This window comes from Neofelis nebulosa, chromosome 1, assembly GCF_028018385.1.
Source record: "Neofelis nebulosa isolate mNeoNeb1 chromosome 1, mNeoNeb1.pri, whole genome shotgun sequence".
Classification (NCBI taxonomy): domain Eukaryota; kingdom Metazoa; phylum Chordata; class Mammalia; order Carnivora; family Felidae; genus Neofelis; species Neofelis nebulosa.
This window is the reverse complement of record NC_080782.1, coordinates 232612335-232635834: the sequence shown is the minus strand read 5'-3', so window position 1 is coordinate 232635834 and position 23500 is coordinate 232612335. Positions and strand designations below refer to the sequence as shown.

General features: G+C 41.6%; 1 protein-coding gene across 2 annotated transcripts in view; it reads left to right on the top strand.

The window, feature by feature from the left end:
- Positions 1-23500, top strand: part of FRY (FRY microtubule binding protein) — a 344560-nt gene that overhangs the window by 249067 nt on the left and 71993 nt on the right. For both annotated transcript variants that reach the window (XM_058688112.1, XM_058688123.1), the window contains exons 30-36: positions 3957-4056; positions 4349-4520; positions 9940-10196; positions 10625-10771; positions 12107-12275; positions 13526-13616; positions 19521-19603. In XM_058688112.1, coding sequence (XP_058544095.1) covers positions 3957-4056; positions 4349-4520; positions 9940-10196; positions 10625-10771; positions 12107-12275; positions 13526-13616; positions 19521-19603 — 1019 coding nt within the window. The remainder of the gene's footprint in view (positions 1-3956; positions 4057-4348; positions 4521-9939; positions 10197-10624; positions 10772-12106; positions 12276-13525; positions 13617-19520; positions 19604-23500) is intronic.

Below are 23500 nucleotides of genomic sequence, written 5' to 3'. Positions count from 1 at the left end.
TTGGGGGGGGTCGGGGAACAGTTTTATTTTTTGGTTCACTTTCTGAACAATATCCGCCTTTCATATTTATTTTACAACTTGATTTTTATTCCAAATGACCACAGCTGTCTTTTTCTTTTACCTTTCCACTGCCTTTGTTGAATAATTTAATAGTGAAAGCCTGTTTTAAAGTTTATTTATTTATTTTGAGAGAGAGGGAGTGTGTGTGTGTGTGTGTGTGTGTGTGTGTGTGTGTGCACGCGCCTGTGTCAGTAGCAGAAGGGCAGAGAGTGAGAATCCCAAGCAGGTTCTGCGCTGTCAGCCCGGAGTCCAACATGGGGCTCAATCTATTGAACCATGACATCATAACCTGAGCCGAGATCAAGAGTCGGACACTTAACCAAAATATCCCTTAAGACTATTTTAAACATTTAAGTACAAATGTTTTATTTGTCCTCCTTCACTCATTTGAGATCTCTCTAATTTTTTCCATCCCTAGGTTTCTTTCATTTTCTATATGTGTTATTTCTTTCAATGTTGTTTTCCATACGTTCCATAGCTCAGCCCTAAGCAGTTAATTGAATGCCCTGAGTACATGGTCAAGTGCATAGCCCTGCATAGGAGGGAGGCTTTCCCTTCCCTTTTCCTGCCTTTAAATCCCCAATGATCCAGCAATATTATCCAGTATTATTTTATATAAAGATGCATATATGTTAAATCTTAGTATCAGGGACAGCAATATAGGTAAGACATCTCTGCCGCTGTGGGGTTCACAGAGCTTTCTTTCTAGTTTCATAGCTCCAGATCTTATAGTTTGTTAGAACTCCAAATGAAATGTGCAATTGGAGGCTGTCTCGGAGGCTGATAGCATTGTGGATAAGTTAATTCTTTGGAGTCAGACTTATCCAGGATGCAGTCTGGGCCCCACCACTTGTACATGAACTTGGGCAAATGCTTAACTTCTCCAAGCCTCACAGGCTTGTTGTGAAGATTAAGTAGCAAATCTAGGTAAAGGCCTTGGCAGAGTAACCAGCACAGAGCAGGCAGGTCATAACATAAATGTTACTCATCGTTCTTCATTGTCCTCACCGCCATCATGTGGGAGGCTTTCCCCGGTTTCTCATCTGACAAACCAACCTCATGCTTTTTGTGTTTATTTAAAAATAACAGTTCTAGGGACACCTGGGTGGCTCAGTCAGTTAAGTATCTGACTCTGCATTTCGGCTCAGGTCATGATCTCACGGTTCGTGAGGTCAAACCCCACATTGGGCTCTGCACTGACAGCAAGGAACCTGCTTAGGATTCTCTCCCTCTCTCTCTGTCCCTCCCACACTCATTCTCTCTCACTTTCTCTCTCAAAATAAAAAATAAATACATAAATAAGATTTTTCAAATAAATAAAAGTACAAGTTCTAGAAAAGTAATCACTTTGGAGTGCAAATTAGTAAGGCCATTTAGAGGGCAATATGGCAATATCTGCTATCATTTTAAATGTTCCCTTTGATCCTGCATTACCTCTTCTAGAAATCTGTTCTAAAGAAGTACTTGCACATTTGGAGTCTGTGACATTATAACAGTGAAAAAATGAAAATAACCTTGAAGGGTCTGTTAATGCGTGTCAAAGGTTGCATTCCTCAGGAAACAGACTCTGAGGTGAAGATGTGAGTGTAGGACATTTATTAGGGAATGCCCTTGGAATCAACATCTATGGGGAAATGAAGGAAGTAGACCTGGGCAGAGGAAAAGAGACCTCAGCCAGTGCCACAGGGGCTGCTGCTGGGAATTGGCACAAACTTGGCCTAGGCAAACCTCTTTGGCTGAAGGCAGTTCAGCCCGATATCTCAACCTCCAGTGCTAGCTGGAAGATTGAATGCCTCAGTCCTGAAAGGGGGATCGAGGTGGCAAACCACAGCATCCACGGCAAGATTGGTTACTGATGGTATGACCATACTACGGAATCCTGGGCAGCTGTTAAGTAGACTGAGATAAGCCTCATTCACTGAAAAAGTTAATCTCCAAATAATACGCATAGGTAATATAATCACATTTATGTTTAAAATCCTGTGTAATGGGGAGGGGTACTTAGAGGCACATATTTATATGTACACTTAGAAAAGGGTGAGTGGCTCTTACAGTGGGGGAGAGAAAGGAAATGGGCATTTCCACATTTTATTCTATGTACTTAGCAACAGCCATCACCGACTGGCCAGCCCTATGAGTGAACCATCTTCAGAACAGATCTTCTGGCTCTAGGTGTTGCTTGAATCTTAAAAGAAAGTTGTATTGGGATGCCTGGGTGGCTCAGTTGGTTGGGTGTCTGACTTCAGCTGAGGTCACGATCGCGTGATTCACGGGCTTGATCCCCACTTTGGGCCCTGTGCTAACAGCTCAGAGCCTGGAGCCTGCCTTGGATTCTGTGTCTCTCTCTCTGCCCCCTCTCCTGTTCACACTCTCTCTCAAAAATAAATAAACCTTAAAAAATTAAAATTAAATTCTATTAAATTAAAGAAAGTTGTATTCATGTGTGAGTAGTAAGATAAAAAATTAAGCTTGAGTAATATCAAAAACAAGAAGTGAAAATATCCTTTTTTTCACCCCCAAGCCATCTTCTGATTTCTGAAGTTTGCCTCAAAATAAATGTCAGTCACTCACTAGCTATGAACTATTCCCTAATTTTTTATCTTATCAAGGGTTTTCTATTCATGATCTCTTTTCCACTATAAGAAAAAACACACAGCAAAAAAAAAAAAGTCCTCTTTAAAGAGTATTGTATAGCAAGAAAATGAAATGAATTTCAGCTCCATTTTCTTTTTGATTATACTGCTAATTGCCACATAACCCACTCCCTGTGTTTCTGCCTCCACCCCAAGCTCCTATCCCATGCATACAATCAATTGCCAAATCCTGCTGATTTTATCTCCTTTGTAGTTTTTAGATCTTATCCCCTCCTTTCTGTCTCTACCATAACTGCCCTAATTCAAACCCTCATCAGTTCCCCTTTGGACTATGGTAACAGCTCCCAATATCGACCCCCCCTACAAATTCCTTCTCCATGCAAAACTCAGAGTGGTTCTTCAAAATCAGTGTCATTGCCTCATTCCCCTACTGAACATCCTGTAGGATCTCCATAACTTTTAGGATGAAGTTCATAAGCTTCTGAGCCCACCTACCACCCTAATCCCATCTTCTTTCACTCAGTCTGCTACACAGAGATTCTTTCCTTTACAGAAGGGATCTTCCCATTTCATTCTCGTAATCTTTCAAAATGCAGTTGTCTCTGCCTAGAACACTCCCCCATATGACCCCTTCCATAGCCTGGCTAATGTCTCCTGGTTCTTCAGAGCTCAGTTTACTTGTTTCCTCCTTAGAAAAGCCTTCCCTAACACCAAGTCTGGTGGAGATATCCCTCATCAGGATTGTCTAGCATGCTGTGGCTACTCCCATCATAACTAGATGCTATAGATTATCTCCCCAACTAAACACCAAGTCTCCCTTAAAGGAACAGACCGGCCTTACTAACTTAGTATCACTAGTACTGTGCAATTGTTCCTGGTATATGTTGGGTGTTTACTACATTTAAATGGATTGAATGAAAATGTTAAATCAGTGAGCTACTGAGAAATGTAGAGATACCTTCTGTTCTTTCCATTCTTATTTGGTTATCATTAAAATCTATTTACGTGAGATAGATTTTTGTGTGTTCATTTATCTGGGTGCAACAATATTGAATTTTAAACGAAAATAGAGCAATTTCCCTTTTTCTAATAAACAGCAAAAGAATGAGGGGCAGAGGAAATGCCCAAATGGGCATGAAAGTGTCATTAGTAAGTGTGACTGAGGTCAGTTGTCACCTAGAATCATGATTATGTTATCATGAATCAATGTTATCATGATTGTTAACATGAATCAATGTTATCTGGATTGTTAACCAGCCTGCCGTGTAAACTATGCTGATTGGTTTTTGGTTTTTGTTTTAGGAACTATCCCTTCGACATAGTGACATTGTTAAACCTTGTTCTATTCAAGGCCTCTGACACCAACAGAGAGATTTATGAAATCTCCATGCAGCTTATGCAGGCACGTATCACTTACTTACATACAAACTTCCATCCTTGAGCACAAAAAAATAGAAAGGGTAGTTGATAACTGGATTGCTGCTTATTCCTGTATATCACTGGTGGATATGAAAAGTAGAAAACAATTATATAATCTGTGAACACAGGAACTAACTGATGCTTTACCTTTAATACTATATTAAAACATGCATTCATTTGTTTTGTTACTATGAAACTTGATTAAATATAAATACTCCTGAGACAGCCAGCCAATGTTTTTTCATACCGTGTCTCACTTTCCTACCTCTTTGTAGATCCTTGAAGCAAAGCTCTTTGTATACTCAAAGAAAGTCGCTGAACAGAGACCCGGAAGTATTCTCTATGGAACGCACGGCCCATTGCCACCCCTCTACAGTGTGTCACTAGCCCTCTTGTCATGTGAACTGGCCAGGATGTACCCCGAGCTCACCCTCCCACTCTTCTCAGGTACCATGCAATGACCTGTGTGATCATTTCTGCACAAAGTAATCTTCCCTTTATTTTATTTTTTTACAAGAGAACAAACCTATGCTTTTGCTCACTTACTTTTCAATAAGTTTAAATCCTTGAGGGGAACAGCATCACATGGATTCTGTGTCCAGTGGTCTTAGCAGGAAGGCTGCTTCGGAATTTGGCATGAACCATGCTGCTCTTTCCATGAGCAAGAGTTACCTTTCCCCAGATTATTCTGGGCTTGTTCGGTTTGCCACTAGGAGTCGCTGTGTTGTTCCTTGCTTTGTATGCATACGAGTATCTCTTGCCTAGAGAGAATTCAGTTACAACTAAAGCATAAATACCTTAAATTTAAGAAGAATTGTGTGTTTCCTCTGGTTCCGGCGACCCCTAGTATTACCAGAAAAGATGGCCTTGGGCCACCGCCTTCCAGACACTTTTGTTATTTTAGGAGGCCTGTTCCCAGTGGGCTCAAAGATGGCGGAAAGGGAAGGGCAAGGCCATAATCTTCCATTCCTGTCCCAGCATCCCCTGCATGAGGTCCTCAACAGTGCAATCCACCTGCTACATAAAACCAAATATGCTTAGCATTCCTCCACTCAAACGTCTCTCCCTAGCTGCCCTAAAAATAGCTGCTGATGATAACAGCTTCCATCTGTTGGGTTGTTAATATATGGCATGCTCTATACTAAGCATTTTATGTACACTTCCTTTATCATTTGATTTCTACAGCCCCACGAGTACCGGTTAGAAAGGGGCTCTGGGCTTGACAGCCGGGGTTCATCCCTGATCCTGCCATTCACTGGTTGTTTGACCTTGGGCAAGTCACAGAACCTCTAAATTCTGTTTCCTTATCTGCAGTAATAACTACCTGAGAGGGTGCAATGATTAAAATAAGCTGATAAAAGCCAAGCAATTAGCCTCGTCCTGGTGTGGAATTACCATCACCACCCCTACCACCATAATCATCCTTCTTATTTTACGGACGAGATGCTGAGGCTTAGAGACGTTAAATAACAGGAACGCCTCCACTTATTTAAAAAAAAAAAACCCAAAAAACTCCTCTTCCAAACTTCCTTGCTTTCCACCTTTTCATCCAGGAACCTTCTGCTTCCATTTCACTTGATCCTTTACATCGCAGGCCATTTTGTAAATCCTTGCTTTTGTGCATGCTCTTCCCTTTGCTGGGAATGGCCCTTCTCTCCCTCTCCCTAACTCCAGTCTTCCTTAAGACCTAATTGAAAATCTGCTTCTACTGTGAGAACCTCTCCATCCATCTGCAGCAGAGTTAGTCATATCCTTGCCTCGTGCCTGCAACAGTGGAGGGACTCCAGAAAAGCCTTCTTGATGAACTAGTTCTCTTCTTGGAAAACTAAAATTTAATTTTATTCATGTCAACCAAGATTCGAGTGCTAGCTATATGCCAGACGCTGTGTTTGGGTCATAGGAACACAGATGTAAATAAAAGAGTCTCTCTTCCATCAATGGGTCGTAGTCTAATAACAAAGAAAGATGTGTAATCATACGGTTAGTGGGATACAGGGCAGCAAGCGCAATTAAAAAAAAAAAAAAAGCACATTCTGTGTATGAGATGGAAGATAAGGGGATAATCAGTTATTGGACCAGGAGTATCAGGCAAGACTTCCCAGAGAAGTTGGTGTCTCAGCTGCAGTTGGAAAGAGGAGTAGAAATTTGCAAAGCAAACAAGTAGTTGACATTACAGTTGGCAAGTAGATGGGTATTGCAGACTGAGAAAATAGCACATGCATTGACCTAGAGGTTTAAAATAACGTGCTGTATTTGAGAAATTATATGTTGGTCGGTTTGGCTAACATTAACAGGCAAGGACGGGGGAAGTTATAGATGGTCATGGACAGACAGAGAGGTAGAAGTCAAATCTTGGAAGGCTTTGTATTGCACCCTAAGGAGTTTGTAGGCCACTTATCTCTAGGTGTTCCTTGAAACCCTCAGAGCCCTGGGAATAGGAAGGGCATCCAAGCAAGCTGCTGGGGTTCTAGAAGCCACTGATCAGCTTAAAACAAGAAGGGAGGAGGACAAGATCAGAATGCATTTTAGAAAGACCAGCTGCAGTGTGGAGAGTGGATAAAAGAACATCCAGTCTAAAGAAAGAAGATCAGCTGAGGAAAAATGACGGTGGTCCACACAGGAAATTACGGAGGCCTGAACTAAGTCCAGTGAGAGTGGAAAGGGGAGCCCAGAGTCAAGAGCTATCAGGCAGGGTAGACAGAGGGCAATCCCTGGGATGGTATCTGGGAGGTAGGGGGTGAGGACCCTACCTTGAGAGCCAATCCACGGAAAAGGAGAGGTAAGGCAAGGCAGAGATCATGAGCTCAGCCAGGGATGTTGAGTGTAGGTGTCTGTCAGACATTCCTATGTAGAGACAGACTGGTGTGAAGGGAGGGCCGCTGCTAGTGACTCATTGAGGAATAGAAGGGGTAGACCCAAGAGAGCAGATGTGACCATGAGTGGAGAGAGCACAGAGGGCTCAAGAACACACCCAGACACCCAGCTTCTAAGGTCTGGGCCCAGAAAGAGTGAGGGAACAGACAGGGATAGGGGCCCATTCAGAGAGGAAGGAGAACACCTAGAAAGTGAACTTCATGGAAACCTAGAGAAGAACGGATTTCAGAGGTGAGCAGTCCACAGCCTTGACTGGAGCTCCCAGGAGGTAAGATCTAAACATTACCCTCTGGACTTCACAGTTCACGATTCACAATTATTGGTAACTGTCAATCGTTTCCATGGAGAAGTAGCAGCAGAAGCCAGGTCTCAGTGTCTTGGCTGGGAAAGAAGGAAGGAACGAGAGGATGGAGCAGATGCAGAGCCTGAGGGGGAGCAGGACTGGAGCTTTATTGGCTGAGAGGAAGAAGCTGGTAACAGGGTGGACAAATCAGGGGAGAGGAAGTAAATAGTACTGCAAGTTTAAGAACAAAAGAAGCTCGTACAATGAGTTGCAAGCAGGTTCAGTCTACCTTTTCAAGAATTAACCTTTCGGCTATTTTGATTTATGAGGAATAGCTTTTTTTTTGTTTAATGACGTGGAAAAATAAGGAGGTTACAGAGATTTCTAGCTCTCACTTTTACTGTTTTTACTACTGAAAACCCTGTGGTGAGAGTTTTATTGCCTGTAATTTCAGATGAGTTAATTCCTTGTAAGTAGCCAGGCAAGTTGCTCAGGGCCCTCCCACAGAAGCCGGAAAATGTACGTAGCAGCCCGCTAACATCGTCTCACATTTTTTAAGTTTGTTTCTGGAGGGGTGAATGGGAGTTGTTTCCATGTCTGTGGCATTTTTTCATCCTCTTTTCCCTTTAGAAAGATCTCTACAATCCTGGCCCTGATCTAGGTGTGTGGGATACTTTAGACAGACTTTCCCCCGACACACACACCCCCATCTGACCTTACGTCTGACAGACAAGATGCAATAAACATCATAAATAAGCAAATTATGTGATGTGTTAGAAGCTAATCATGGCTACAAAAAAGACAATAGGTTTCTTTGCCACTGTTAAAAGACGACAAGTATTCTTAATGGCAGTTGTCCCTCCCACTGGAAGGATTTATTCCTCTCCAAAGTCTCAGTCCTTCCTAGTCAGGTTAAAATACAATAAAACCTTGGTTTGCGGGCATAAATCATTCCAGAAACATGCTTATAATCCAAAGCACTTGTATATCAAAGCAAATTAGGAGAACTATTGGCTCAGTTGTGGTCATGTGCCATTCGGCATCATGTACGACTCATATTGCAAGACATCGCTCATTTATTGAGTTCAAATTTATTAGAAATGTTTGCTTGTCTTGCAGAACACTCACAGAGCAAGTTACTCGCAATCCAAGGTCTTACCTGTAGTTTTTTTGCCATGCAAGTGAATCTTTGTAGCCAGAAGTCCTTTTTCTCCGCTGAACCCCTAGAGCACTCTTGTTTGTTCCTTTCTGTGTCATTTGTCACTTTCTACCTTGCTCCAGAGCCACCTGTCTCAGAGCCTCCTCTTCAGGGACAGGAACTGAATCTTGAATCCTTGCCGGCTCCATAGTGCCTAGCACAGTGGCTTGACCTAGAAAAGGCCCAGTATGTTGAATAGATAAGTGTTCCAGTTTTCTAAGGATCTGACTATGTGCCAGACAAGTTCATGATATCAGTTGTCACATCCGTAAAGTTTCGAAATTAAGTAAGTTTTGAAATTTTAAACAATGTAAAACATAACTGTTCACCCTGATTATTGCGGCACAGCATTAAATATATTCGTAGTGTTCACCATAGAAAAATTACAATTTTTGGAAAAAGGGCCAAATCAATTAAAGCTACTGTCTCAGGGATCTAGTGGATTATCTTGGTTTAATTCCTGGCATCTGTGTTGTTCTATTGTTCAGCAGCCAAAAACTCTCCAAATGAGATTACGTGCCACACTGGATAATAACAAGTGCATCAGACCATGCTCGTGAATTTCCCTTAGGATCAAACCGTTTCTCCTCTAGATGTTAGAAATAAAAGATGGCAAGCAGCTTGCAGCAGATAGGTAATACTGTGCTTTTATTTCCGGAGAAAGCTTATTCAGGTCATAAAATTAAATGCTACTGGCAGTGAAACAGTGCAAAATGCTCTCAGAGAAAATAGTGCTGAAATCACTGGACTGGATGCACCGTTTTACCATTTTGAATCATTTATTTCATAAAATGAAGTGCGACACTGAGCGCACAGCTTCCACACAGTTGGCAGTTTTCAGGTTGATGCCACAAACATGAGTCCACGGACTGGCTTCGTTCTCACTTTTACAGCTGAGAGTTCATAGAAGACACGTGGTGAAATATTGGTATAGTGGAAAGACAGTAATTGTTATAAGAATCCTAGCCACGGTTTATTAAGAGCCTCCTAGATGACCAGCACTGTGTTGAGCATATACTATACCTTATATCTTTTAATATATAAAAGACCATGGGATTGGATCCAAACCACCTATGTGGTCCCATTGTATAGATGAGGAAGCTGAGGAACGGAGAGGTTAAATAACTAACACAGAATTTCATGCAGCTGGTAATGCGGAGCCGCTGGGACCTCATCACGTGTCCTTCTGATTCCGAGCCCCTTGTTTTGTGCGCTCTGATACACGTCGTCCATAGCAGTGGGTGTGAACTCATGAGGCCTTCCACCCCAGTCCACTTTGACCAAGCCCAGGCTTTCCCCCCTGTGCGCTCCCACGAGCCTCCGCAGAGCACCAGGGGCGAGAGGCTTGAGGGCGAGCCTCAGTTGTAAGATCTTGCGGCCTGGAGGAGCTGCTGTATACATGAAAATGCTTTGTAAACTGAAGTCACCGTCCGATCTGTCGGTTGGTGTTAAGATCTATATTTATTTTGATGAGATAACATGTGGCCCTTGGTCACTGCCACTCTCTCCAGAGGTAAGCCAGCGATTTCCCACGACACACCCAAACGGGCGTCAGATCATGCTCACCTACCTGCTGCCCTGGCTGCACAACATCGAGCTGGTGGACAGCAGGCTCCTCCTCCCGGGATCAAGCCCCAGCAGCCCAGACGATGACGTCAAGGACCGGGAAGGAGAAGTGCCCACTTCACACGGGCTGAGAGGGAGTGGCTGGGGCTCCCCGGAAGCTACATCACTGGTCCTGAATAACCTCATGTACATGACGGCCAAGGTAAACTCGGAGGAAACGGGCCTCTGTCATCCAGGAAAACCCGCGGGTTAATCAAGCCCTGTGCTCCCAACTCGGGGCAAGTGGCACTTATTGTGAAAAGTCACACAAATAGGGCATGGACGGGGGTGAAGGTGCTTCATGTCACTGGACTGTATGCTTAAAAACGTACGTTATGTGCATTTTCCCACAATTTTTAAAAGTAATATGCATACAAATGATAATGCTAACATACTAGAAATCATGAGAACAAGTATGTGCATTATAAATGGCTGGAAAATGGCATCTTGCTGAGGACTGGCCACGTCTCCCCCTCCTTAGGATTTTGAGATGGACATGACCCTTATAACAACTTTTCCTCAAACATTCTGCCTCCTGACATTTTTTTTCCCCCACGTCTCCTGGGCCGGTTTTTATCTTGTTTGTTCTAGTATGGAGACGAAGTTCCTGGACCAGAAATGGAAAATGCTTGGAATGCTTTAGCCAACAACGAGAAATGGACCAACAACCTGAGGATCACCCTGCAGTTCCTGATCAGCCTGTGTGGCGTGAGCAGTGACACGCTTCTCTTGCCCTACGTAAGTGTCCCTCACCCTTGGAGTCATTGCTCCTGTCCATTGTATTTGCAGCTGCCAGTGGGACTGTGCTCTTTGCACCAAGTAAAATGAGAAGGTCAACTTCTGTCAGTCCTGCTAATCTCCTAGGAGCTCATCTAGGTATTACATAAAAGTTTCCTTCTGTCCCCCGAGAAGCAGGCGACAGTCAGTGTCTCAGTGACCCCTCTATCATCCTCTTTCTAAGCCTTTGGACCCAGAAATGTATGAATTAAGCGGTGGATATTTTCCTAACAGTTACTAAAAGCTACCTTCTATAAAAATTAGACCCACCACATAAGAGAAACTCAGTAAAGCATCATGTTATTACTCATAAAGATGTTTTGTGTGTACATCTTGATGCTCTTACATCTTGAGTTTCCAGGTGTTTCTCTTCAAATGTAGGTGGGAAGAGAGAAATGGGTAGAGAGAAATCTTCCGGAGATATGTAATATTTAGTGTTTGTATTTGAAGATGATATGGTCAATAAAAGAACAGCATTTTTTTTAATTTTTTTAATGTTTTGTTTATTTTTAAGACTGAGAGAGACAGAGCACAAGCAGAGGAGGGGCAGAGAGAGAGGGAGACACAGAATCCAAAGCAGGCTCCAGGCTCTGAGCTGTCAGTGCAGAGCCCGACACGGGGCTGAAACTTATGAACCATGAGATCATGACCTGAGCCGAAGTTGGACGCTTAACCAACCGAGCCACCCAGGCGCCCAAAACAACAGCATTTTTAAAACCATAACTCAACTGGCATTTGTGTGCTGGTTGTTTTTCTGAGAGATTTTCTGGCTGCCCGTTGTTTCGAAGCCACACCAGCATCGGCCTCAGGTTTGACAATGAGGGCTTCAATCAGACAGAGCTTTAATCCAGAGTTAGTTTTTAGATTTAAAACCATACCAACAACCAAAACTCATTAGTTTCTAGGGAAGAAGAGATTAGCAAGGGACTGGACTCCTTGTCTAAACAAAAATCACTAGCCGTTTTTCCCCATGGTTTGTATAAATAAAATGCTTTCTAGATAAGGCTTTAGATGCAAGTTTTCAGTTTAGGTAGAATTCATGTGCCCCAAAAGCGGCTTTTGTAAACTCGGCCATTAGGGAAGGGAAAGTCTTTGACACGCACTCCTATCAGACATGCGTGTAAAGGGAGGCGAATTTTAATCCAGACACTCCGATTCATGCTGGGAGACCATGAAGTTCAGCTATCGGGACGGTAGCTCTGGGGATGATGCATTCATGGAAGGGAACAGCTTACAGTCTAGCATTCTTGCAGGCGAGGCTCTGGAAAACATCCTGTGTCCTATGTTTCTTCTCAGATCAAAAAGGTGGCCATATACTTGTGCCGTAACAACACCATTCAAACCATGGAAGAGCTTCTCTTTGAGCTGCAACAGACGGAGCCCGTGAATCCCATCGTCCAGCACTGTGACAACCCGCCATTCTACCGCTTTGCGGCCAGCAGCAAGGCCTCTGCGGCAGCCTCTGGTAGGGGAAGGGCAGCTGGGTGGACATCTTGTCTTGGATCCCTGGATTTTCCTCTACCCGGAACACTGAATGGAAAGGAGAGAGAGAGTGTGTGTGTGTGTGTATTGCTTTTTCTTATTCCTGTTTAAACTTTCATTTAAGAGATGGCTTAAGAATAGCTGAGACTCCTGGGGTGCCTGGGTGGCTCAGTCGGTTAAGCATCTGACTTCAGCTCAGATCATGATCTCGTGGTTCATGAGTTCAAACCCCACGTTGGGCTCTGTGCTGACAGCTCAGAACCTGGAGCCTGCTTCAGATTCTGGGTCTCCCTCTCTCTCTGCCCTCTCATGCTCTGTCTCCCTCTGTCTCTCAAAAATAAATAAATGTTAAAAAAAAAAAAAAAAAGTTGTTTTTTTTTTTTGTTTTTTTTTTTTTTAAAGAATAGCTGAGACTCCTAAGAGCATCGTGAGTTTAATGAAATCCATTTGTAAGGATGACCATCAGTCAGGGACCTGGTAAGCCACAGAGCTTTGCACTTCAGACTGATCCCAGGCAGGACACAGCAGTCCCTTGGGAATCTCATTTCTGGACCTTCCTTCTTATGTCTGTGGAATTTTCTTGGCCAATAATCTCCCAGGATTAGCTCAAATGCTCCCTCAACAGTATTATCACTTCTAATAAATTGGCTTCTCAGCCTTATTTTTTGAAACAGGTAACACCCTCCTCAAGTTCCTTGAAGCCGGCTTCCCTTTGATTTTCCTAATATCATAACTGCCTTCAAATCTCTCTCGTCCCTTGGTCTCTTATGCCCTCTGTTTGCCCTGCACCTGCTGCCAGAATGTGTTCTCACCGAGAAGCAGTAGCCCAGGGATCAGAAACTCTAGGTACTTGGACTTGCTTCACTAACATTAGTTTAATAACTCCCGGCCCCAGAAATGTGAAAGCAGCCAACAGCAGGGCCAGCCGCTATAAATAAGCTCATTACCTAAGTGGTCAGGAAGAAAGGGTTTCAAGAATGTTGTAGCCTCACTTTATCAGAGAGCTAAGGAATTTGGTTTGACCGTAACAGATGTCTGGGATTCTCCCATTTCAGTGGTGTGGGCTTGGAAGGTTGTTTAGAATGTCTGAGATTGTACAGAAGATGTAAGGAGTCTTTCAAACATGAGATTTTATAGGAAATCCTGCACTGTAATTACTTGAGACCTGGGCTCAACCCTCCCCCCACTACATTTCTTTTCCCCTAAGTGTCTTTCTTCTAATCCTACCTGCAGGAACCACCTCCAGCAGCAACACAGTGGTGGCCGGCCAGGACAGTTTCCCAGATGCCGAGGAGAGCAAGATATTGAAAGAATCGGATGAGAGGTTGGTGCACAAATTTGGCTTAAGATAGTATAACTTTCAGCAACAGTCTATACAAAAGCATCTGTAAGAGTTTGTTGTGTTTCATAAATCACACACACACACACACACACACACACACACACACAAATTCTTCTTTGCCTTTAGAAACACAAACTGACTCCAATTCTGCTCTGATATCTCTAAAGATAATGATTTCTCCCTGAGAAAAGCCAGAGAAGACAAAGATTAAGAGGGATGTCATTCTGCTGGCTGAATCCCACTTACCGCAGGGCTTACTGCAAACCACTGGTTGTTCTGCTAGTGGGCACAGACCATCTGGAATTAGAGGGAATTTCCGCGTGAAATTTTCAAATCTGATTGGGGAATGATTGCTTAGAGATTGAGCAGTTGTCTTGAGGCAAGTCTTATAAAACATCATCATTTTTATTTCACCTTTACATTGTCACATTTGGCTAGCCAACAACAGCAACTTTTCCTGCTAGAAGCAGCCTCTATTCCCTTTACATTAACTCTTTAATGATATTTCTCTTGCCCCTTTACCGTGCCTAGAAGCTACTCATAAATTCATAAAATCTGCATCACTATTTCCTGTGGTTAATTGTGAGGAGCAGAGAAACAAAAAGAAATAAAAAGGACTCAAATTAAAAAATAAAAATTAGGATGATTCTCATGGTGTTGAAAACTCCTCAGCCTGGGCATTTTCTAGTGAAAACTACCAGGGAGCCCTTTCACTTAAGAAATTAGCAACAAGGAAGAGATGCTCACAAATTCAGGTTGGAGATAATTTAATAGATCAGATAATGAAAATAATCCACTTAGCTCATAATGCTTTCAGATGCTTCATGATGGTCCTCAGGATTTCATCCTGTGCACAAGAATACAGCAGGGGCGGGGCACCTGGGTGGTTCGGTCAGTTGAGCAACTGACTTCCTCTCAGGTCATGATCTCATGGTCTGTGAGTTCGAGCCCCGGGTCGGGCTCTGTGCTGACAGCTAGGAGCCTGGAGCCTGCTTCAGATTTGTGTCTCCCTCTCCCTCTGCACCTCCCCCCCACCCCTGCTCGCACCCTGTCTCTGTTTCTCAAAAAATAAATAAACGTTAAAAAACAATTTTAAAGAAAGAATACAGCAGGGGCTGCAGGTGGAAGACGATGACCTAAGACTGACTGCGTCTGGAGTTCTGAAGGCTCATTTCCATTTCAGGCCTCCTCAGATTCCTCAGTATGTTCATGACTGGGTTGCTGCACTGCCTTCAGGCAGATGCTTATCCATATGAGCTTTGCTTCAGGCTAAACGCCCAAACCCAGTGGCTCATGATCATAGACCTCATCCTTTACAGATCTCTAATATAAGACTGACTTTCTTTCTTTCTTTCTTTTCCTTTCTTTCTTTCTTTCTTTCTTTCTTTCTTTCTTTCTTTCTTTCTTTCTCAGAAGTAAGTAAAGGTTTTCATACTCCATACATCAGTGACAATACGAGATTATTAATTAACACGTTTTTAATCTATATTTGTTAGTACCTTCTTTGGAAAACTTCCTCATGGGAAATAATCACATTATCTCTCTAAAGACATTTCTACTTTCTAGTTGGAGTGTAACATTCTTTATCATTTATCGTCTAGACTGAATTTTCCGTCTTAATTTTATTTAGGGTGGAAAGGTGATGCATGTCTATCAACATCTAACTACAGAAGCCCCTTTGGATTCCTGAGTGTCCTGCCCAAGTTTTTAGTGGTGGCCCTTGAAATTAAGCTAGTCATCTCTGTAATGTTGAGACCAGGCAACACCTCTAATAGAAGCTTTCTCTTTAGGTCTTGCTTTCCTCCTCCCACACTGTATCTCTGTTGGCCATTAGAAAGCCTGATGTAGTTAGGTACCCACACTTTTTATACGTATTCATATATATCTACTTTTTTCCTAATGCTGTATCTATTCATGTATAGATTTATTGATCATTTTTATATATAGTCATATATATGTGATCATACATGTATGAATATTTTCTCCCGAAGGCCACCACCATTCCACTGATCATATAATACTCCACCTGCACTATTTCTCTAATGCATTCTCTCTTTTCCATGAAAATAGACTGTGCCCTCAGCCTAAAATGTCTCATTTCTCTTCTCTCATCTACTTATTACCTTTCCTTCCTTGTCAACCCTGTCATGCTGATTTATAGGTACTTGTACACATGCTTGTCTCAACCACTCGATTTTAATTCTTGGAAAACAGAGACCATATATCTCTTATACACATTGCTATCCTCATTGATTAAACTGCTGTGTTGCACATAGTGGGTATTTTTTAATGTTTAGTCGGTATGTGAATGAAAACTGGAGAAATCTCACAGCCCCAAAGATAAGCTGTCCAAACTCCATTTAGCCCCTCTTCCTGCCTCCCTCTTCCTAACCCCATTACAGAAGACAATTACTTGCCCTTTTCTTTACAGTCCTTGTAGACAAAGAGTCTATAGACATACTTGCTCAGAAATACTGACCAAGGTGCTGTGTTACCCAACCCCTGGGGGTCCTAGTCACCAAAATACATTGTTGGGCTCCAGAGGGCCCCACGGAGTTCTGCAAAGAAACAGGCCTGAGGCCATGTTTTTTATAGGTAGATTAGTGGTCCTTTGATGTCTTTCAGAAATACTTAATACTATTATTGTACTAACAAAAAGTTCAGATAGGTTATGGTACTGTTAACGCAAGGGCAATAGAATACGAGCCAAGCTAAGAAGAGAGTAAGATAGTTGTGTCAAAAGTCCTCATGAAGGACAAATACTGAAAGCTAATACTAACCTAACCTTGAGTTCTTCAATAGCCAAAGTAAAAAAGAAAAGTACGGTGAATTTTATAACTTGGAGTGTGTAAAAATAAGCAAAAATGATTCATTGGAAGCTACTAACAGAAACTACCCTAAATTCAAAGAAGGATTTTATCATGTAGGTGTTTTTTTTTAATCAAACAACAAAGTGAAAATATATTTTTATTAAAATTGCTGTTCATAGCAGTTTGTCAAATATGCAGAGCCAAACTCCATAAGTATTTTCAATGCATCAACCCTTAATAAGAGCTTATTTTTTAAATTTGTACTTCCATGAGGGGCGCCTGGGTGGCTCAGTCGGTTAAGCATCCAACTTGGGCTCAGGTCATGATCTCACAGTCTGTGAGTTCCAGGCCCACGTCAGGCTCTGTGCTGACAGCTCAGAACCTGGAACCTGCATCAGATTCTGTGTCTCCCTCTTTCTCTGCCCCTCCTCTGCTCGTGCTCTCTCTCTCTCTCTGTCTCTCAAAAATAAATTTAAAAAAAATTTTTTTTAATGTGTTTTAAAAAAAAAATTGTAAGGGCGCCTGGGTGGCTCAGTCGGTTGAGCGTCCGACTTCAGCTCAGGTCACGATCTCGCGGTCCGTGAGTTCGAGCCCCGCTTCGGGCTCTGGGCTGATGGCCCAGACCCTGGAGCCTGCTTCCGATTCTGTGTCTCCCTCTCTCTCTGCTCCTCCCCCGTTCATTCTCTGTCTCTCCCTGTCTCAAAAATAAATAAACGTTAAAAAAAAATTTTTTTAATAAATAAATAAATAAATAAATAAATAAATAAATAAATAATTGTAGTTCCATGAAAGGGTTTTTCAAAGAGAACCAAAGCAATAAATTTCAAAATGCATAAATTTCTGGTGATCTGTGTTGATACAGGGATAGAGATTAATAATCTACCAAAAATTACCTAAATATTAATTTGAGCTAAGTCAGCAGAATAAAATTTAGAAAAATATTTTGTCCTTTTAGTTTTTCTCTTATTGGAGCTATATTTATGATATATTTCTTAAGACATGTACCTTTGATATTAAAGGGCCATTTAGTCTACTTAATCCTTCAAATTCCTCTAAAGCCAGGACCCAAAATTATTTTCTTTAAGCCAGGAAAGCAAAGGAAAATAACAGATTTTACACTTAGGAGCCAGTTTTTACTCTTTTTATTTTTTTATTTTTTATTCATTTATTTATTTTTTTTTTTTTTTCTTGTCAAACTAATGCTTTGCTGCACTATGGTTTTGGTCTCCTCCAGAGTAAGAACAATCTGGAAGGGGCTTGCTGCTCTTGTTCACCTCAGCTTCAAAACATCTGCCCAACTCTCCTTTAGATGTATCTCAAAGGAAAAGAGAAGGATTGTCATCCATTCTATAATTCTTCCTGCCTGGTCCCCCCAGAGCATGATTATAAAACCAACATATACCATATATAGTTCTTGAGCTCTCTGTCCCGTGGAAATCTCCAGATGTGGAATTTTTTCATTACTCTGCTTTTGTTCTTTGCTGAATGAGATCTGGACTCTGCATACACCATTTTTAATGTTGCATTTATCAGCACAAATGTGATTAAAGAACACCTTCGGAAGGTAATAAGCTTGTCACTTTACTCATCTTGTAAGTTCGGTCTGATGTAGACAGACTGAGCAGATGTCCTAGATGTTCTGTTTTATGGATTCACAAAGCAATAGCCCAATAGCTATGACAATAATGTTTGAAATACAGAGTTACTGGGGGAAAGATGACTGTCAGAAATCTGCTGCATACATTTAAGAAGTGCATAAAAGCAGAGTCATTACTGTCTGTTACATTACTGTGTTCAGTAAATCTAAATCACTGATGCAACGTTCTGAGGTTATATACCCGGGACAAGGCAGGCATCTAAACGGAACATCCAGTACTTTTTGCTAAAGCATGTTCTTTTTCTCCATAACTGGAGGATAGCAATAGCCCTGAATTTCCCAGTGTTTTAGAGGGAAATAAAGCACTGATCTGTGGTCAATTAAGGCAGAACACCCAGTCAGTAATGAAGGAGAACACACCTGCTGTGGTTTGAATTTTCCAGATATTTTTAGATGGACTTAATTCTTTGCTTTGGCAGCATATATATTAAGTAGATAAAACCTGTTTATGTCATTTTATATAAAATAAATATAGACATAACATTTTATCAACACTGCTCCTCAGCCACACTCTTGCCCCACATTATAGGCCTTTGGATAATAAAAACGCTATTGATTTGAAAGCCTTTGGTGCCCTGAAGAGAGAAGGAATTCTAGAAATTCAAGGTAGAAATATAATAATTAATACCTTGATGGTCAGATGTCTCACGGCTTGGGAAACATTCTTGCATTATTTCTTTTGATTCCCACAACAATTCCAGTGAAATAAAGGGTGAACTGTTTATTTTTCCTTCTTGGCAGGTGTGGAAATAGGATCCCTAAGGAGATACGGGACCTGGCCAAGGCCACAGAGCTAGTGAGGGAGAGCTCAGTACTAAAATCACCTGTTCTCCTGCTCAGAGGCAGTATGACACTAGAAGCATCCTTCTACTGCCGCCTTCCTGTGGTTGACACTTGACAAGTTGTATAACCCTACCCACCCTATTTCCTCACCAGGGACCTTTTCCTGAAAACCTTCACATCATTTTAAGGGATACTGTAAAGCTGACGAAGCCCAAGATTTGTTATGAAACCATTTTTGTATATTTCCAATTCTATCTACATTGACCTAATTAATCAGCAATTACGTATTGACCACCTACCACGTGCCAAGCAACCATGTGAACAAGAGGTTCCTATTATTCAGTGCCATTGCTATTTTCTTTCTAACCAAATGCTATCTCCTAGTTCAATTCAGATATTAGCCTGAAAATATTGATCTCATCGAGACTTGAACCTGTGTTCCTGAGCAAGAGTGACTACTGGCCCTCTCGAGAAAAACAAAATGTTTGGGGTACAATTTTTCCAGGATTTCTTTAGGAAAAGCATCCTTGGAACTTACTGCCAAAAACTCAACCACTAAATAATAGTATGTGTTTACGAGTAACAGCACATACACACACGTGTCAGTATTTCTGATGGTTGTTCTTGTATTTGAAGGTTTAGTAACGTCATCAGAGCCCACACCCGCCTAGAGTCAAGATACAGCAATAGCTCTGGAGGATCATATGATGAAGATAAAAGTAAGTACCAGCAGGATGTGGGGTTTCAGACGGAATGCATGTATTTCGAGAGTAGAAAATGAGTGTTTTGATTTTTCTTGTTCTAATGACTAAAAAGGGACCCATAAATATTAAGGAACCATGTGATCCGACCGTGCAGGTAAGCATAGAGTCAGCATCTTAAAGTAAAAACAAACTCCACAGTGGGCAACTCAAAATCAGAAAACCTCAAACTACAGCCCAAATCTGTACTTTTATATTCCTGGTGTTTTTTCCTTGGTGATGCATCTGGGGAAAGGCTAGTAAGAAATTGTCCATTTGAGAACAAATGTCGCAGCTCAATTTTTCAACCTATCTTAGAGCATTTGACCTTTAAGCTCTGTGCGTCAGCTCACCCAGGGGAGATCGGTTTTCACCGTGAGCCTCTCAATGGCATAGTCTCAGTAGCCAAGTGAAAATTACTAACCTGGGAGATATAATTGTCACAGGAATTTCTTCGTACCCTGAGAAGGTGGGGAAAACCAAAAAGGTCAATGCATTCATTTATTTTGTTTAAGCCCTGAACAGCTTCTGTGGGTACGGAGCAGGTAAAGGGTATCATTTTGTCACAATTTACAGAAATTCTGGAACCAAAGAACACTTCCTGTGACATTTCAGTATGGTGAGGGAATCAGTAAACTGTCTGATGGGATTTATTTGTCTGTTTTGGTGGAAATTGTAAATGTGATGGTATTTCATGAATTACGTTCACTTTTTAAGTCACTTCATAGGACCTTTGGAGCTGTTGTTTTGATTTGTTTTGTTTCTATGGAAAATGTGCCGACTGGGTAAGAGCTAAGTAATTCCAATGACAGAATATTTCAACTGTCCTTACTCTGCTTCTTAATGCACAGACAGGCAATTCTCCAGCATTGAAAATACCAATGGAAGGGATGTCTAAAATCCGTATATAGTTACCATCCTCTAACTTAGGTTAAGTTTCAGCTATGTCCCTATAAAACTGCTTATTGAGGTAAGATAAAGCTGTTTGTATTTTCACCTCTTCCTGTGTCCCATCAGGGGACTGTACCATCCAAACACTGGATATTTGCATCTCCCAAGCACCGACCATCAGTTTTAGATGGGCCTAGATTTTACAGAGGAGGAGAGTAGTAGTTGAGAAATGGAGAGTTGTTGGGACAAGAAAAGTCTGGTTGCTGTCAGATATTTCAAAATTTGAGGACAAAAAAATTGCATCATAAAAAGGTGAAGCAGTCAAATCCTGACCCCCCCTCCCTCAGAATGTGCCAAGCCTAACAAAACATAACACTCCATGACTGTGGATTTATGTTGCTCAATTTTTGGTGCATTAGTAAGACCCAACAGTCGCTTTCTGAGGCGAATCCTGACCTTGCCCCCAGAAACTCCCTTCCCTGACATCCCAGAAGTGGGCGGTGTCCAAGCACCTGCCCTTGTGGGGAGCCTCAGTCTTCAGAGTAGAAAGACACCCCCTTCACCCACTCTGCTGACCGGTTAGTCAGGAATATTACTCTTTGGCAGTTGATTCCTTTAAAGTGTGCCTTTTTGCTCTGGCTCCTGGACATAGAATTTGATAGAATCACTATAATAAAGAAAGAATTATTTTGAAAATACGTAAATAGTGAATTTCAGAGAATAATTATGATAATAATTATGTCATTATATAAACTCAGACCACTGGCTTTAGGGACAAAAAGAAAAAGTAATGGAAGTATTTGTGAAGGGAAAAACAAAACCATTGTGAATAGTTGTAAAGGGTTAAAAAGAAGTCTAATGTTATCGTTATGGCATCTACCTCACCTAGAAATATTTTTTTATAGATTTGTTTTGCCTACATAAACAGCATTTTAATGGGAAAATTTTGGCACAGGATTTGAATTCATTTGAGTCATGTGTCAATAATATGCTTTACATGATTACGGTTATTGACCAAAGAAGTTCCAATGCATGGCATGTTGTTACGGAACTGAGAGCTTATATTTTAAATTACTCATTATAAGAGAAAATGAAATGAAGTTACTCAAACATATCCTCCCTTATCACAGAAAGTCCAGAACATATTAAGTTCCTTTTCCAAGTGTTTAAGTAATAGACCTTGACTCTGGCTGTCTGGAGGGTAGCACCACACCTAATAGGGGACAAATACCCTTAGGACTTTGGTAACTGGGTTCTCCCTGATGTATTTTTGGTTCTAGCTACACAATGAGGGATATATTCTATGCTACAAGAAAAACAAAGATTGGTAGGCTCAATTCGAAAACCTTATGGCCAGCCATCTGGTATATGTTAAGGGTGATTATTTTCTCCCTGAATTCCTGGAAGGATTAGTAGAGATAGGAAGGGTAAGGAGAAATCAGGTGAGACCTAGTGGCCTGAGGCTTCATAATCTGGGTTTACCCAGATGGAAAGACCATGTGCAGCCTCTTAAAAGTATTTTCTATTAAAAACAAAAACAAAAACAGACAAACTATACTACCTTGAGTAAAATGGACCAGAAAACTGATTTAGACCTAGATCTATAAAGATCTTCCTAGTAATATTATGTAAGCTGTTTTAGAGCTACTTAAAATACTAGATTATTTTCCAAGGCCGTATGTTAGTGTATGTGTCTCCATAATAAGGCTACATCTAGTTAGGCTGGATAGCAGCTGAGTCCTAGTGGTTTAGACCTGACTGTAGAAAACCAGTTTCTGGCCAACTTTCTCCTAATCCAACCACCAAAAATCCAACACATTTTTGCTGATGGGCTGTGTGCCTGAGAACATCATTGAAACAAAGAAAATTATGTCCTTTCCTAACAGAAATATCACAAGTTTCTTTTTTCTTAATTCTTTGGTAGTCTCCCCATTTTTGTTCTCCTTTTCAGTTTCATTATAGAGTAGCTGATTACTTAGGAGTACATTTTGCAACCAGCTTATCCTGGATGGTTATTCAAGCTGTTAATTTGCTGAAAGTGAAACATCCTGTAGGTAGTTTACCCGGAGTCTGAGATGAGATGAGGAACTGTCACACCCCCTTTACATTTTTTTCTGGACTAAAACTGTTGTGGCCTTGCTCCGTGGCATAGAATTTATAGGGTTCCAGTTGCTTGATTTTTGGTGCGTTAGTAAGACCCAACGGTCGCTTTCTGAGGTGAATCCTGGCCTTGCCCTGGAAACTCCCTTCCCTGCCATCCCAGAAGGGGGCTGTGTCCGAGCACCTGCCCTTGTGGGGAGCCTCAGTCTTCACAGTAGGAAGACACCCCGTCCATCCGCTCTGCTAACTGGTAAGCCCAGCCTTCTACAGGGGACCAGCAGCCTCGAATCTGTGACCTCTCACTGCCTTTCAAGAGTGCAGCCAAGAAAAACTTTATTTGGGAGAAATTGCCTAAAGCTGATCTAATACATCGTTCTTCTTGGATACGCCACAGCTCTCCAGATTGAGCCAGCTTGTCTGAAGCCATGTACCTGGCTCATATCACGTGACCCCGAGAGGAAATGTCGTCTTTGAATGCCACCGGCCTCTATGGAGAGCATTATAAAAAAAGAGCGCCATCATGAGTCTGGCTAGAGGCTTATCAATTTTGTTGACCTTCTAGAAGAACTGGCTCTTGGTTTCGTTGATATGTTCTATTATTGGTTTGTTTGGGTTTTTAGTTGCTGTATCGTTTATTTCTGCTCTCATTTTTATTATTTCCTTCATTCTGCTGGATTTGTGTTTTGTTCGTTCTTTTTCTAGCTCCTTTGGGTATGAGGGTAGGTTGTTTTGAAACTTGTTGCTGTGCTTACTTTAAAGATATTGTTGAGGAAGTTCATTCATTCAAAAAATACTTGTTGATTCCCTGCCACATGTCAGATACTGTTCGCGGAACTAGGGAAACAGCAGCGAACAAAAGAACGTGTCCGCTGTCGTGCAGCTTGT